Below are 16,964 nucleotides of genomic sequence, written 5' to 3'. Positions count from 1 at the left end.
ACTTCCTAAAATTATATAACCTAATGGGAAAATGTAAAACTAATAAAGATGTATTTAAGGCAACATTAAGATCATTGTTAAAACTAATAAAAAAATAATGAGGGATCGTTAAAAACTATGCGTGAATTATAGAAGACCAGAATGTGGAGAATTAGACTTTCTCTTGCACAACTTCACCTTTTTGAGAGTAGGAAATAGTGTGTTGGGCGCAATTTTTTTAGGGGTGAGATGACAACACTGTTATTGTGACATTGTGTTAATTAAAGTTGTATCAAGACAATCAATTATAGCGTTGTTGTAATTACTTTTAGACACATCAAGGATTTCGTGTAATAAAATATGACCACAGCAATAAACATTATATTTATTTATAGGTAGATATAATAATCCAGCGTAACTGAGTAATTGGATTACATCAATTCTTTTTTCGTCAATTTTTGGTTCCGATGGATTTTGAGTAGGGCAACATTTAAAGTGGCTCTGATCAATATACATGAAACAAATACGACCACTTACTTTGACTTTAGTACTATTGCAAATGTGTAATGCTGAATGAAGTAAATTTACTAAAATGAAGTGCATTTCGAAATGGACCATTGACAAATTTCTACAGATAGGTTTTTTTAATTCTGGTTTGGACAATCGATATCGTAGTTTTACCGCTTGAATAAGTTTGTATATGAGCAAAATGATCCACTATCTTCATAATTAGTTTAAGTTGCATAATTTTACTTCTATTTTGCGACCGGATCGAAGCCAAAAATTCCTTAGTTGCCCCTTCCATGCCTTCTTTGAAGCTAAACATACACTTTTGTTGAAAACTCGAGAATGATTTTACAATCAATGTTCATACTTAATAAGGGAAATTGCTGCTTGGTCTGCCGGGGAGTTTGGATTAGATATTGGGCTATGACATGAAAGGACCTGGGTTCGAATCACTAATCGGGCATGGCAATTTGGTTGTGTAGTGAGAGCATGGGTCGAAATGGAAGGGCAGTTCCGAGTCCGGGTTAAATCCCTATACCTACCCATCTAAAAATAAAGGAAATAAATTCGCGTTGATTCTATTCCTTTTTCAATTGTTCGTCATAGATTCGTAAAACATTTTTGATTTGATGAAAGGTTATTTGTATTCTTCATACAGTTTTCAAAGGTTTTTAGAGATCTAGATTTTCAAGGGTAGAATCTTTTCCAAATACAAATTTATACTCGTATATCTATTACTATGTGCAATGGCAAACGATCACTAAACCACCCACAAGCACCTGTCCAGCTAGCTCAAATAAAACCCAGGTTGTTTTACGTGAATAAATGGTACCTACATAGAAATACTTTGTTTTACAATGAATATTTCCTCACCCATGAAAGTTGAAGGTGAAAGGTGACTTTACGCCAACTCTTTAGTTACCTACCTCGTATGAAATTGCACGAAGAGCATTTTCAGCTAAACATATTTCATCTAGCCCTGAAGGTCGCGATATATTTGCAAAAAACCGCAAAAAGTCACGAAAATTGATAATTTTCGCCTCTTTTATGAATTTCCTAGGCTAAGAGGTACACCTAGGCTAACTTCTGAGTATCTACCTTGTATGAAATTTCACGAAAAATATTTTCAGCTAAAAATATTTCATATAAATCATCGATCGCGAGATATCAACCAAAAAGAGCGAAAACACGGTTTTTGAGGGGTGGTGGGGTGGCTGGAGCCTTTAGCCCAGGGTCTGGGGGGTGGGATTTTTAATATGTTGTTTCTAACACCTAACTGAACATATTCTACCATTTTTTTCTTTTCCACCTCAAAATGTCCAGTTTGCCAATTTTACTGTCTCTATCGCCTAGACTAAAAACTCTTGGTCTCTAAACATGCATTAGCTCAAAACAAAATAGCAAATTAAAAATCTAAAAATATGCAAAAAGTAGTTTTGAATGACTCAAGAATTACGAACATTGGGACGGACAGACAGACGGACAAAGCGGCCACAATAGCGCATTTTTATTTCTGTGGAAATACGCTAAAAAAAGCTTACAAAGCTTGGTTGAACATATAACCCTGCACACAGGCGGCAAATAAAGTAAAAAACTTTAAAATTGCTTAGTTTTTTTTCTAATAACCCAAATAATTCTGATGGTGAAAGGTCGGCCATATTCAGGTGTACTTATCAAACTCGCAAAAGCACTCACTGACAGCTTCAAGAAACTTCAGTTTTTTTTATTAAACTGGATCTTGATAAATAAGATAAGAACTTTTCTGTGGCTGCTGGAACGGTAGAAACTTTTAACTTTTAATAAGAAAAGAGTCTCAACAAAAAGCTTCACTGTACTACACTGCTTCCTTTTTCAACTCTACAAACTTTTTAAACGGACAACACGCGTTACTTCTCACACAACTTTGGTGAACTTGCTTTTGCACAGATTTATTACAAAAAAAATGACGAATTGTGTCAACAAAGGAAATAGCGCTGACTGCCCGAGATTTGGTACGCTTTTCAACCGCCGCGAAAACTAGCGCAGCCCCGTTTTTACGTTGATTCCAGTACTTGAGGAAACACCACTTCCATGATCAGATAAACTCCATCTTCAGGATTTTCAAAAACACCAGCAATCACAATTAGACTTGATAACGCCACTTTCGCGTCCCCACTTACGCCGAAATAACGCGCACATCGTAAAACATCTGCATCTTTTAACAGCTTTTCATCTCACTTTGACCGGTTGAGGGCCCGTAGAACAACCCTTCTAGAAAGACTAAGAGTACGTGTACTTACCGGGTCGTGTAACTAACAGCTTTAGGGACGGAGCTACATGATGTGGGACTGGTGACATCTGGTCTTTCGGTTTTTTCCTATCTTCTTCTACAGTTCTGGTCCGATTGATCTTGTAAACGCGCATAACTTCTGCGCGAAGGAAATTTTTTTCCTAGGGGCGAAATTAACCACTTTTGCAAGGCGCGCGTTTTCGGGGAGTAGTCGACTTCGGGCGCCCAAAAGTTTCCTTTCTTCTTATTTCGGTAGCGAGCAATAATCGTATACTCACAGTCACTCACGTGGTTGTAACGTAGACATATGAGATACGTGAATATGTTTTAATTAGTTATTTTACAATTTATTGTATTGAAAGCAAATTTATATTAAAAGATTATCTCTTCATGCAGGTCACTATTCTGCTAAGCATTTTTCGGGACTGTGTAGCACCTTGCTCCCAAGAATATGGATCCACACCTTGTAAAACGTTTGTTCCGGCTTCTCCAGGCAAAGCACCCCCATGTGCGAAACCAGGATTAACCTACTGCGAGTATCCAACCCAGTATCCACTGTAAGTATATTATATAGTTATAAGGTGGTGTTTACATTGAAGAATTTGGAAATCACTCCCCGCACCGCCCGCAATATTAGAATAGTGTCGCTATCCACCACAAGATTCCGCTACCTACCATATTCGAACGTAAAAATAAACAGATAAGGCGCAACTGTCGAGATAATAATATACCGAGGACGATCGCTGTAATTTGATATCTGTAATTTATAGAACTGGGTTTTTAGCATTTGTATTCAATTCATATTCAGCTTTCTCGGTTGCTGACGTTTACCGCGATTAATTTCGTTGTAATTAATTGTATTACCAAGTGCTTTATCTTCCCAAATAAGTAAAAATACCTATTTTCTCTAAAAATAATAAATTGACCTTGTACGAAATTGAATAGGGAATGTCAAAAATTGTCGCAATTTTCTTTGCACCCTCGTTTAGGCATGCGCCGTCTTCGGTTAGGAATTTTCGAAAAATTGGAAAGAATAGTTGTGTCTTTGCTACATCCTATATGAGTATCTAGGATGTAGCACCGAATTCTACTATTTGCGCTTAGATCTCAAAAATTTGAAAATGATATAAGTTCTTAGCGCACCTTAGCAAAAATTTGTAAATAAAGCTGTAAATAATTTGGTAAAAACATTTCGTTCAACAGTGCATTTATTTTAATAATTCCGGGCTGCGGCGTATTCCATTTCATGCTCGCGAGCAAATTTTTGTACTACCTACTAAAGTACTAACCATTTCATTTTTAAACCTTTATAATTAAATAAATGAGTTAGATTATAGACCTATAATTATAATTCATTGCAACCTCATGAAGGATATCTACGAACCGAAGAACTAGCGAAAATTTTGCAGGATTACATCAACCTCTGTATTATCTAAATCCAAGATTCTATTTCTAAATTGACTATCATGTCATTATAAAACAGTTATTAACGAACTCCTAGCGAGTTTATAATTTTGCGGTGTCTGTCCGTCCGTCCGTTAGCACATAAGTCATAAACGAATGGACCGATTACGGTGAAATTTTGCAGGTGGATTCTTTATCAAATTTGTAGATCGGAGTTCATGAATTGGTATGTAGACCAAAAAATAAAGTAGGCCCTTTTGACACCTCCGTTAGTTATGAACCGAATTGCATGAAATTCAATATGCGCATAGCTTTAACCATATAAAACACAATTCCAAAAGTTGAGCCTAATCGATCAGCATGCACAGTGCCCTTTGCGCAGGGGCGGACTGGGTACTTACGGCCCAGGTGTAATTGCATAGGTTACCGGCCAATTTTTTTGCTTCATTTTAAAGTATTCCTTTCTCGAAAATCAATTAGAATATAGTTTTTTTTAATTGCAGAAGAGAAACGTGTTAATAATTTATTAATGGTGCAAGAAACTAAATACAGCACATACTTATAAATAGTGCTAGGATTTTAATGACGTTAAAAATCAGCGAAAATGCAAAATAAAAAATGCAATTACGACAAAAATTTCGCAAAAAAGACAAAAATTTAAAAAGATGAGATTTTAAATAACAAATAAATTTATTGATGAAACTGAATAAGACGCAAAATTTCAGTGGTGGTTCATTTCCACTCTCTGCAGGCCAGTCGTAGAAACTAGGTAAGTATGTAAGGTACTGACTCACTTAGCGCATCCCAAAGAAATTTAATCCCTTTTAGTGGGCATTTGTTTGTGGACGACTTAAGCACGTTCCAAGAAAACGTTAACTAGGCATTTAGCTTACAATGGAGGTTCAGTGGTAGAGAGTTGGGCTATAAATCCGGAGGTCGGGTGTTCCAACCTGGGTTGAGGTGAATTTTTCATCTGTGGCAGAGATGAGAATTAGACCTTCTGCAGAGACACCTCTAAAAAGCATTATGCGGGTCACTCTGTAATTGGGCGCAAACCTGTTGAGGGCCCAGAACAAGAGAGAGATAATAAATAAATAAAATAATAAAACGTCTGGCATAAGAACGCATTGACGATAATGCTCTGTTGTAATGTAGGTAATATGAACTTGAGAGAGATATATTCTGTTTGGTTTATTTTTTATTACATATCATGAAATGCGAGTATCGGTACAGGAAATTGAGTTTTCTCGACACAAGTAGGTATATTTAGTGTTCCATCGCGTTAGTGCAGTGAATTTTTATTTCGTAAATTAACAAGTAAAGTCGTTACATATTTTACATAAATTCGTTTAATTATTAAATGTGGTCACTGTGAAAACTGTTATTACTTAAGTAGTTGCATTCACAGTTTACCAGGTAAGTAAAAATCACTGATCTCGAAAAAGAGTCGCGCGGGAAAGTTATAGTTTGTCCAAACCAATTTATTTTGATGAGACCTTTCATTAGAATACCGTGAAGGGTAGTACATGCCCCCCCCCCATTTTCTGAAGTTTAACCACTAAAGGCATGCATATGCATATGACATCACTAATGACGTCTGCAGACGTCTCAATCGCCCTTTGTGAGTACCCTATTCCGACAATCTGTTCTTGAGGTATAAGGGAATATACCCGAACACGATAAGAGGTTATTATATTGAAGTTAATCTTGTCCAACGCTGAGACCTTATGTAATTATGTACGTGAAGGTAGTACATGCCCCCCCATTTTGTATAGTTTAACTTGGCACCACTAAAGGCATGCGTATGCAAAATCTGATACCAATTGGTTATCGTATGTAAAAGATATGCACGCTTTACTTTGAAAAACAGCATCTCAGGAAATAATTCGTATTTCAATAATACAATACAATATCAAATATCAAATTAAAATTCCATGCGTCCTACGTACGAAATTCAAATTACGTACTTTCATTGAATAAAATGTACTTTGCCCTCTAATGACGTGAGCGACCTCCCTCTTATAATTGCTAAACTGTGTAGCATAAAATCGCACCCGATAACGATGAATCCATTTGGAGATCATGACGTTGCCGTGACGATGTACCTTGGCTCAATAGATGTCGTCAAGAAATTTTCTTTCCACAAAAACGGCCTTTAGAGTCAACATTTTTGGTTGAAATAACATTCATTCAAATATATAATGTTCAGACATTTGCATGAAACAAAAATTATTTAGCTAATTCCTGTACTTACACTGTTATTTAAGAAATAAGAATCTTAAAAATTAGCCATATTTATCTTCCATTTTTATCCCACACTGATAACAATTTGTTACAAAATTTACTTCATTCACAAGTTTAAACCTTTAACTACAATCGATCGTTTACAGAAGGTCATTCTTTTACTTCGCAACAAAGTTATTGTGGAAATCGCAATGACACTTTTGTACTAGTTTACCATACATTGTAAACGCCACCTTTAAGAGCTCCCTAGACTAGACACGCATTCTGAAAGGCGTCGCATAACATAAATATTTTTGCTTATTTTTTTAGAAATATACTCGATATGCGACTGAAAAGATAGTTTCGGGTCCACAAAGACACCTAAAAATTTAACATAAGGTGGATTCTCGTACTCATGATTTCTTAGTGACATTGACATTAACATTCGTACAGTTTAAATTTAAATCGAAATAAATTACATTGCAAAAATAATCTTTGAAAATGGTAGTTGACCGAATAAAAATGGAAATATGCTGGGAAAAAAAGAACTTACCAATAAAAAAAACAGCCGTGAAATTAATATCAAATTGTGTAGTAAAATTAATTGTTTGTAATGATGTGAATGCGTAACATAAAATTACAACATCATAAAAAGTAGCAGGTAGACTTCAAGAGGTAATATTTATATAGGTTAAAAAACAAGTGTTGGGAACTATGGGTTAGGTAAGCAGGTACCAAGATTCTAAGAAAGGGTGAAATACAAAGGATGTGACTCATCTTTGGTGCAATAAAGTCCTTTTGGTAAAAGCAAGATGGAAAATTACATGGCCTTGTAGGCAAATTTAACTAAAAACAAGATATGTGGAAATTACGAATCGTAACTCATTTATCGCACATAGATTCTAAACTGAAGAGCTTTGATTAGCCTAATCCTGCTCCTGCAAGATAGGTAACCCGCCCCTGGTTTCGAGCCTACAGTTGAAAGTCGAAGACAATCACGGAATTAGGTATCGCAGCTCAATTTTGACTACAGTTTTTACCACCCCCCGTGACTGCTTCATTCACGGAGAAAATGTTAGTTACAAACAACAAGTCAGTACATACATCAAACGAATCTGTAATTTCCACATATTAAAATAAAATGATCAAAACTTATATGAATGTTACTTCAGGGACAAGACCAAGTAATCAACATCAATAAACATAAATTAAGCAAGCATTACACCAAAAACGTAAACAATTACAAACAATAGCATAACGGTATCACATATGTGATTATGCACTGCGGTTAAACCAAGTAAATGGCAAAAACAAAGATTCAAACACAAAAAATATAAAATGTGGCATACAAAACACAAATACGATATAAAGAAATGCAAAGATTACTACCTGCATTAAATAACACAAAATAACAACAAACATTTATGGAACGACGCGTTCATGACCGTCATTCAAGGCAAAGATCATACCTACACTAGATACCCAGCGTAAATGCAAGAGTTGTTTCGTGTTTAAGTAGATCCATAAAAATATTATAGGGGGCTTTCAAAGTTAAGAACGTAACTGATTCATCCGAAGCCGTCTTCGTACGATTTCGAATCATATCATAAATGCAAAGAATGGTTATTGTCTAAAGACGAGACACGTAAACATGACCTACTGACATTTCTCATGTTTATTATGATAAAATTACGTGTGTATACGTGGGCGTCGTTCAGGAAAAGATAGGTCCTGTTACAGACAGGACGCTAAAATGAAAAACATAATTTGTGTGGATTTACACTTTATCCGTTTTAGTTCAACATACTACCGTTATGTACCACCACTTTCTCGGCGCTCGCTTTTGAATCAGTTGGCCTACTTGTAATAAATATACAATGGTTATACTATTTATATTCTATTTGAATTAAAACGTTCCGTCATCGTCATCGATACTGTATGATTTTCGACTTACACCGTATATAATATTTCTTTTTAGAACGCTCAAGTTGTTGTCAATGCAGCCACTGCCAAGTTTGACAGAAAATCGACATCGTTCGCGCTGCGCCTGCGTTATAGAAGGTAACCTAAAAACTAGAAAGCGTACCATAAATAAGAATTTACAAAGTTTCAGTTTCATTCTTTTGAAAGCAGATGATGGCAGAAGAGAACAAAAAAATATCTTTTGGGTTTAGTAAACTTAGTAAAAAACCAAACATATTTGGAAAACCGCCGGAAAAGCAACAAAGAGTGGAGTTGATCGAATGCCTAGAATCGCAAACAATAAAAATTAAAAAGTAACATACCTACATTTCAATGTATTTCATCTCAATTCATTAATAAATGTTTCAGTGATAAAAAAGAAGTTAAAGGGCCTCTTATTATACCAATGGTGCAGTCTACAACTAACATTCTGGACCGTAGGAAAAACCTCAATCTCGATAAAATAGAGCCCATTAATGAGAAACCCGATTCTGAATTAACAGTTGATGAGCTTGCGGCTCGAGAATTAATAAGAGGTAGTGTAACAATGACACGTGTAAAAACTTAACTCTTGTAATTACAGAAGCGCAGAATTCTTCAATTCAAAAGACTAGTAAAGTATTCGTACTTCCCAATGTTGCAACAAACACAATTGAGATAGAAGGAAAAGAAGAATCCACATTAGAGGATTACGATACTGTTCCGATTAGTGATTATGGTTTGGCTATGTTGCGTGGAATGGGGTGGACGGAAGGATCTGGAATTGGTAAAAATAACAAGTAAGTTCATGAATTATTTTCCAATTTGAATTACATGTTTTGTGTGTAGAAAAATTAAAATGGTTGAACCTGCGCTGCGACCTAAAGGAATGGGACTTGGCGCCAGTCAAACTTATAAGGATCAGAAAACAAAACCCACATTGGATAAGAATGGTAAAGAGCTGACTTTATGTAAGGGTGGTTTTGCTAAAATTACAGATGGGAAGAAGAAGGGTTGCTACTGCGAGGTATGAAATTTTTCTTAAATTACTGAATTGCGTTTAGACATTTTGTAATTTTAGGTACAAGGGTTTGATGATCAAGCGGGTAGAATTATTGTGAAAACTTCTCTGGACGGATTAGTGTTGTCGTTAAACGAATTTTTAGTTTCTCCTGTTACAAAAGAAGAATATGACAAATCGTCAAAAGTTATAAGTACGTTATTTTTACATAATTTTGAAAGTAATTTGTATATAATGTAATATTCCTAATAATAAATTTTCAAAAAATACTGCTTTCGTTCCATTTACCCTTACAATCTTTACCAAAGGTGGCATATTACATTGTATATAAGTTTGATTTATAGAAAATTTAGGAATTTTCCTGTTTTAGACATAGTCAAATATGAGGAATACAAAAGTAAGGATCGTAAACCTAACGAACATGAAGAAAAGGATACAAAACAGCGTTCTTCACATAAGTATAAAAAGAAATCAAACAGAGATAGATCATCAAGCAATAACGAGGATAGTGACTATGGAAGAAGAAAAAACAAACAAGAACATACACAGCGGACAGTAAATGATGAGAGGCACAAGAAGAAGTCGCACAAGCATAAATCTGATGCCAGTGATTCCGAATCAGATAATAGACACAGCCACAGAAAACATAAAACTAAAAGTCACAAGCATTCACACTCTAGGAGGTGATTTTGATGACATTTGTGAACACCTTATCAATATTTTCAGTACTATATAATAAATTTGTATTTACTTTAAAAGTTGTTATTGACAACCTTATCAATTCAGTAGCTTTTGATTTAGACCACAATATTTCAGTTTGTGTCAATTTTTCCTGTTTATCTCTCATTCTTTCCAAGGAAACAAATTCGTAGAGAAGGTATCAATAAGTTTAACTGAAAAACAAAAACCGGTCTGTAGAAAGCAGAAGAAAGAATGGATGAGTTAAGTGTAGGACGGAATCCATTACCCTCACAGCTTGAAATTCAAATTTAAGCTTTTATTCAGAAAAAGCAAAATGAATTGCGTAGTCACCATCTTAAAATGATTAATTAGGATTTTGTTTCAGAAATGGTATAAGTATAAAGCTAAATTCACAAAACTGCGCAGTATTATAAGAAACTGGCGCAATTTAACTTCAACAAGTATCTATGAACGAACCAGTAAAGTTGCTATTACTTTCCTTAAATAGATTGTTTTATAACAATTCTTTGTACTTGCAGTCAATTTTATATAAGACAATTTATAACACCAACGCGATTTATCACTTCGACATTCATGTTAAGACTGAGACTAAACACAATTCAATTTGCTTTTATGGCAAACAATAAACCTCTAAAATCTAGATCATATATGTCACAGTCACGTCCCCTTTTTTATTCCTTATCGCCGGTGATAAATCCTTTATCGACTTGATGGCGCCTTGATGTCATTAGTATTAGTGATAATTAGTTTTAAGGAATCATATCGATAATGTTTAAATTAGAGCCGAAGGATTTCCGTTGAGTTTTACAAAATTACAATAAATAATCATTAAGAGCAGCTTTATGGGTGGTGGAAGAAGAATGTGTGCCAGTTTGCCCAATTTTGGTACACTGACATTTTGCATTTAATACCAGTTTCTACTAACACCTATCTCAGTCCGCTTAGCATCATAATTGGATCTACCAAGCTCTAGTTTTACTAGACAAAAAAGCTGCATACAACGCAGACATCTTTATAAATGCTATCCAAATGAGAGTATATTCTTGATATCTGTAAAAAGTAGAAAAGAAGAAAGCAACTTCTACTTACTTTTTGTAATTTCTGGAAATGCTATTAATTTATTAGGCCGACAAGGATTGTTAATATATTTCTCTAATTAATAAATTTCATTGCTTATTGCTGGTAAAATAGGTACCTATGTCGCTACCTAAGCTAATATTTTTCTATAAAGATGTATAGTTAAATTTCAAAGACTTGTTATCGTTTATAATGAAATTAATGAGAACGAGATCTGAATTTTTGTAATTCAAAATGCAATAAACTGTTTCAAACCATAGACAACGAGCGACAAACACAGACGGACGGGCCGAAAGTCCAAATGGCCAAAATTTAATCAGTTACTCCCATGATCATTGTTTACCTATTACCTACTGAAAACAGAATCGGAAAACAGACGGACGGACGGACAGAAAGTCCAAACATAAACTCACTTTTTGTCTCGTATAATAAGCTAGAAAGAAATGCGACAAGCATTATACAGTGAATTTTTTTTAAATGCGAACAGACGATTTTGTGTGCAAAGTAAATTCCCTGTGTTCGATTAAAAAAAATCGCATCAATCTATGAGCTGTGCGCGGTTCATATTCGCAGCAGCAAAATGCGCAACTTGCGTGACTATGAACCACGAACCTATGAACGGTCTTGATGATGAAGAGCACTCTGTAAGATTTTTTTAAAGAAGCCATGTGAGGCCATGTTACAGCAACTTTTATATAAGATTTTTGCGCGCACAATTAGGATAAATTTTTTTGAAACTTACAATAACTTGACCTCACAAGGCAGGCGCTGATCCCACAATTCATTGGGTCGTGAACCAACCTTCAATTATTTGTAGGTTATGTGCATAAAGGACAGTATTTCGTATATTTTTAACGTCCTTGGGTATTTCATTAATTTGTTTGATCTATTCAATACATATTGCAAATAAGCAGGGCCGGCTCGTCGAAAAAAAAATGGGTGAGGCAAGCGCTAACTTTGCCGCCCGAATGAAAAGGTTTTTTGTTTGTTATTGATGGTTCTTTCTTTAATATGAGTAAAAGTACCACCAAACAACGAGAAAATTAAATAAAATCGTAGAAATCAGAAAACGACATTTACATAAGCATACAAAAACGGAAATTCAAACAAAAATACCAACCTAGTGTAATAATAACTATATTTATATAGGTACTTCATTTGCAAAATTGTTAACAATATCATCGAAGTCATGTTAGAACTTAGTTAATGTTCAATGGCGAGAATGGCCAGATCCGTCCGTTAATCTGTCCTGTGTCATTACTCATTGTTGAACATAAATAATTTTTCATTATTTTTTTGAGAATGAACGTGCTCCACTGGCCACAGTGACTAGAATAGTTAAAGTGTCCTTCGAGATACTACTATATATGGAAAGTTATCACTCAAACTGTTTAGCTCTATATAGTTCAGTATTTCTAAAGGTTTTTTTACCTTTGTGGCTTTGCACGATTCCTTCACTTCCCGTCTATAACGATTAAGCAGTAATAAGCGAAGCAGCGACATTGGTGTATGTGTATCACCACCGGCGCTAGCTTATTCTTTGTGTACGTATCAAGTACGATAAACTAATAAAAAAAAACATGCTATCCTATTACATATATCGCAAATTAGTGGCCTGGCAGATGGCTATATTTTACAATCGCTTTCATTATAATAAAACATTTTTTTTAATTTTTAAATTTCAAAAATGCCGCCCTTAGGATTATGCCGCCTGAGGCGGCCGTCTCACCCCTCGAGCTGGCCCTGCAAATAAGCCCCGAACTCTCCTAAAACTGTTCTCAATTTTGTCCAATTTACAATTTGGACCTTCATATCTAAAGCATTTTGCTTAAATTGGACAGTGGTATTTTTGAAAATGTGACAGCTGTCAATTTTATCTACTACTCATTTGAACTACTCAATCAATAGGAGTTTTTTTAAAAATCGAACATAGGGAAATTACAGGTTTGGCAGTAAAACTGAAATATTAAAAAAAAACCTCAAGTTTTTGTTATTTTAAGAAAATAAGAACAAGCATTTTTCTTTTTAAACTTGCGCTTTTGTTATTACTCCTACAAGACCACCACATGCTTACCTCAAAACAGTGTTTAATTTAAAAAGGGCAAATAAGAATTATTGTTCTGAGGGTGCACCAGGACTCTCAACAGGCAATGGACATACCTGAACTTAACTGCTTACAATAAAACTAACCAAAATTAAATACACACTTTTGATCCATTCACCCGGACGGATTTATATGTTTCGCTATTACAAATGCCATAATTTATAAACATTTACTTTTATACACATGTAGTAATGTTGCCTATTACAATAAACAGATGGCTTTTTAAATTAGATTTTCTGTGAGACCGACTGGACAAATTAAAAAACCTTTGAAACATAATTATGTATTTGATAGCCAATTACACCGTCAAAATTAAGTATCGCTCAAAGTTAAGCATCACTTAACTACCATAGCAACGATTGTCTTAATAATCGTTGCCATAGATTTTAAGTTCGACTTAACTTTAAGCAAGGCTTAATTTTGTTGGTGCAACTGGGCATTAGTGAGTGAGATTTAAAATGTGATTTTATGTGTCGAGTACACACTGGTCACATTTTAAATCCTTGGAAGCATGTTTTAACAGATGTTCCTTTAAATAGCGTTTGGTATGGGTTGCGTACTCACACTGGTTACATTTTAAATCCTTAGAAGACTTGTGTTTTAACAGGTGTCTTTTTAAATCGGACTTTCTATAGGTTGCGTAGTCACAGTGGTTACATTTTAAATCCTTGGAAGACTTGTGTATCAACAGGTGTGTTTTTAGATTGAATTCTCTATAGGTTGCGTAGTCACAGTGACTACATTTTAAATCCTTAGCAGACTTGTGTTTTAACAGGTGCGTTTTTAAATCTGATTTTCTATAGGTTGCGTAATCACAATAACTACATTTTAAATCCTTGCAAGGCTTGTGTTTTAACAGGTGTTCCTTTAAATGGTGTTTGTTGTGGGTTGCATAGTCACACTGGCCACATTTTAAATCTTTAGAAGACGTATGTTTTAACAGGTGCGTTTTTAAATCAAATTTTTTATAGGTTGCGTAGTCACAGTGACTGCATTTTAAAGTTTTAGAAGACTTGTGTTTTAAAAGGTGTGTTTTTAAATCGAATTTTCTATGGGTTGCGTAGTCACAGTGAATACATTTAAAATCCTTAGAAGAATTATGTTTTAACAGGTGTGTTTTTAAATTGGATTTTCTATAGGTTGCGTAGTCACAGTAACTACATTTTAAATCCTTAGTAGACTTATGTTTTAACATGTGTGTTTTTAAATTAGATTTTTTATAGGTTGCATATGCACACTGGTCACATTTGAAATCTTTGGGAGGCTTGTGTTTTAACAGGTGTTCATCTAAACTGTGTTTCATATGGGTTGCATAGTCACACTTTTGGTCACATTTTAAATCTTTTACAATTTTAGATTGACTAATATGCGAGAAATCTTGAAATACATTCTCAACAAATTTAATTTCCTGCTGCACTTCACTTTTATAATCCCCTTCGGTTATGGCACTTGTACACCCTACATTCGTCGTAATTTCATTAAATTCCCGCTTGATCGATGTATACACATCATTGGCATCATTTAAGACAATCTCTTCTTGTTTGGGTTCAATTTTAACTATGGCAGACATTATCACAGAACTAGATACGTACAGCACAAGTCCTAAAATTGTGATGACAAAAAATTACTGTATGTAAGGCACCCATTCACAATAATACCGTCGGATTCTTAATACCTAACATGAACTGTTTTCTGGCAAAGCAGGTGTTTGTCCAGCCAACGGTTTAAAGGATTTCAAAGCGTTTTCATTCGTGACGTCATAAATTTGTCAGCCGCCAGAATGCAGATTCCATTCCCACAAACTGCTTTATTTATTTAATTCTGCAAACGTGGCAGATTTGTTAAAACCTTAACACGATAATGTTGTTTATCTTTATCAGCTGCGCAAGGTGGATCCACCTTGCGCATGTGTGTAACAAAATCGTAACTAACTTCAAGTTGAATAAAAGGCGCAAAGTTAAAAATTTATTACATATACCGGGTGTTTGAAAAAAGGTCAGATGTCCTTCCACTTGCACACAGACTGTACATCGGCCTAAGTCTGGTGGCAATTGATTAGCAAACAATATTGTTTACTAAGTAATGTATAATCAATAAAGTTAACAATATTGATTAATTTTGGCAGTCTAGTTGTCGTATTGTAATAGTAATCTCAATATTGAAATCGAATTGAATATTGTTTTGTGATTGGTGTGAAGTTAGCTTTTTTTAGTTCAAATGCCACATTTGTAGTTCCAGTATAAACATAAATTGCAATGATTTTCTTTTGTATCTAATTTGTTCACATAAAGTTAAACTTGGTACTTGACTTTTCTTTTGCTTTTCCCGAAGTTGCATCCAATAAATATTAAAATGGCAGGAAAGAAGCGAACAAGTAAAGAGCAATTTGATATTTATGTGCGGAATTTAGAGAAAAACCGGCTATTGGTTACTGGCAGGTTGACACCAGGTATGAATATAGAAACCTTGCAACAACTTTGGAGCTCCTTAGCAGAGGAATTAAATTCATGTGGCAGTGGTCCAATACGAAAGGTGGAGAGTTGGAAAAAGGTTATTTTACCTAATTTACATATAGGTATACAACCAGCCTGAAGTTACATTCGCTTTTTTTTTTAAGGACATTCGCTTTTGGGGTAGTACCAACCTAAACGAGAAAACAAAAAATAACTAGGACCGGGCTGAAGTTACATTCGTTTTTTTTTGTTTTTTTTTTTTTTTATCAATGGCCATCGAAAGTGATGGCACCGGGACCAATTCTCATCCCCTTTTCGGAAAATAGCCCTAAACCCCCGACAAATCCGTCCCCGAAGTTGACAAATTCCGCAAGTGAGTTAGTGAGTGAGTTTTGCACGCGGAGGATAAGGACGCCGTGGAGGCCCAAGGGCCCACCTAAAACCCCCTACCTGTAGTTTTTCGAAAAGTGCCCCACAGTTCGAGAAATTCCCTTTTGTTTGGTCAATGGCGCGGTATACGAATAATGCAAGTTGCAATTCAAAATTGATTTATTAAAATTGAGTGAGTTTTGCACGCGGAGGATAAGTACACCGTGGAGGCCCAAGGGCCCACCTAAAAACCCCTACCTGTAGTTTTTCGAAAAGTGCCCCACAGTTCGAGAAATTCCCTTTTGTTTGGTCAATGGCGCGGTATACGAATAATGCAAGTTGCAATTCAAAATTGATTTATTAAAATTGAGTGAGTTTTGCACGCGGAGGATAAGTACACCGTGGAGGCCCAAGGGCCCACCTAAAACCCCCTACCTGTAGTTTTTCGAAAAGTGCCCCACAGTTCGAGAAATTCCCTTTTGTTTGGTCAATGGCGCGGTATACGAATAATGCAAGTTGCAATTCAAAATTGATTTATTAAAATTGAGTGAGTTTTGCACGCGGAGGATAAGACACCGTGGAGGCCCAAGGGCCCACCTAAAACCCTCTACCTATCGTTTCATACGATCAGCGGTTCTTATTATCTTAGAAATGTAGATTTGTGGCCCTGAAAAGGGCCGTTTTTTATCAGCAGAACGCCGGCCGGCTAATCCTTTATGGCATTTCTTATCTCGCGTTCCATGGCGCGCAACCCTAATACGTTGGGATGGATTCCGTCCGTGTCAAACATATGGATGCCTGGCCGATGGAAGATTCGGTTTAGGTCAGCAAGTACTAGACCTTGTTTTTCAGCTAGAGCTGTAACAGCTTTGTTGATGGCGGCAACGTTGTGGTCACTTCTGGTTGTGCGTCTAT

At 35.4% G+C, this 16,964-nt stretch overlaps 2 protein-coding genes across 2 annotated transcripts; one reads left to right on the top strand and one right to left on the bottom strand.

The window, feature by feature from the left end:
• The first annotated feature begins 8,443 nt into the window (after positions 1-8,443).
• Positions 8,444-10,102, top strand: LOC116171250 (G-patch domain and KOW motifs-containing protein-like). Its single transcript, XM_031487969.1, has 6 exons — positions 8,444-8,658; positions 8,714-8,880; positions 8,928-9,123; positions 9,173-9,350; positions 9,405-9,537; positions 9,715-10,102. Exons 1-6 carry the CDS (start codon positions 8,516-8,518, stop codon positions 10,029-10,031), a joined length of 1,134 nt encoding a protein of 377 aa, XP_031343829.1. The 5' UTR covers positions 8,444-8,515; the 3' UTR covers positions 10,032-10,102.
• A 3,038-nt stretch (positions 10,103-13,140) lies between these two features.
• On the bottom strand, positions 13,141-15,121 carry LOC116172607 (zinc finger protein 64-like). Its single transcript, XM_031489846.1, has 2 exons — positions 14,886-15,121; positions 13,141-14,829 (listed from the first exon to the last, which is right to left on the bottom strand). The coding sequence occupies exon 2, from the start codon at positions 14,795-14,797 to the stop codon at positions 13,694-13,696; it is 1,104 nt and encodes a 367-aa protein (XP_031345706.1). The 5' UTR covers positions 14,798-14,829; positions 14,886-15,121; the 3' UTR covers positions 13,141-13,693.
• Positions 15,122-16,964: the final 1,843 nt, after the last annotated feature.

This window comes from Photinus pyralis, unplaced genomic scaffold (genome assembly GCF_008802855.1).
Source record: "Photinus pyralis isolate 1611_PpyrPB1 unplaced genomic scaffold, Ppyr1.3 Ppyr1.4_LG5, whole genome shotgun sequence".
Classification (NCBI taxonomy): Eukaryota; Metazoa; Arthropoda; class Insecta; order Coleoptera; family Lampyridae; genus Photinus; species Photinus pyralis.
Note: the sequence above shows the minus strand (reverse complement) of the source record. Positions and strands in the feature narration are given on the sequence as shown.

Excerpts from the sequence above, each read along its gene's own strand:
- LOC116171250 (XM_031487969.1), top strand. The coding sequence starts at position 8,516 with ATGATGGCAGAAGAGAACAAAAAAATATCTTTTGGGTTTAGTAAACTT. Across the intron at positions 8,659-8,713 it reads CAAACAATAAAAATTAAAAA|TGATAAAAAAGAAGTTAAAG; the intron begins GTAACATACCTA and ends TAAATGTTTCAG. Across the intron at positions 9,124-9,172 it reads GGAATTGGTAAAAATAACAA|AAAAATTAAAATGGTTGAAC; the intron begins GTAAGTTCATGA and ends TTTTGTGTGTAG.
- LOC116172607 (XM_031489846.1), bottom strand. The coding sequence starts at position 14,797 with ATGTCTGCCATAGTTAAAATTGAACCCAAACAAGAAGAGATTGTCTTA.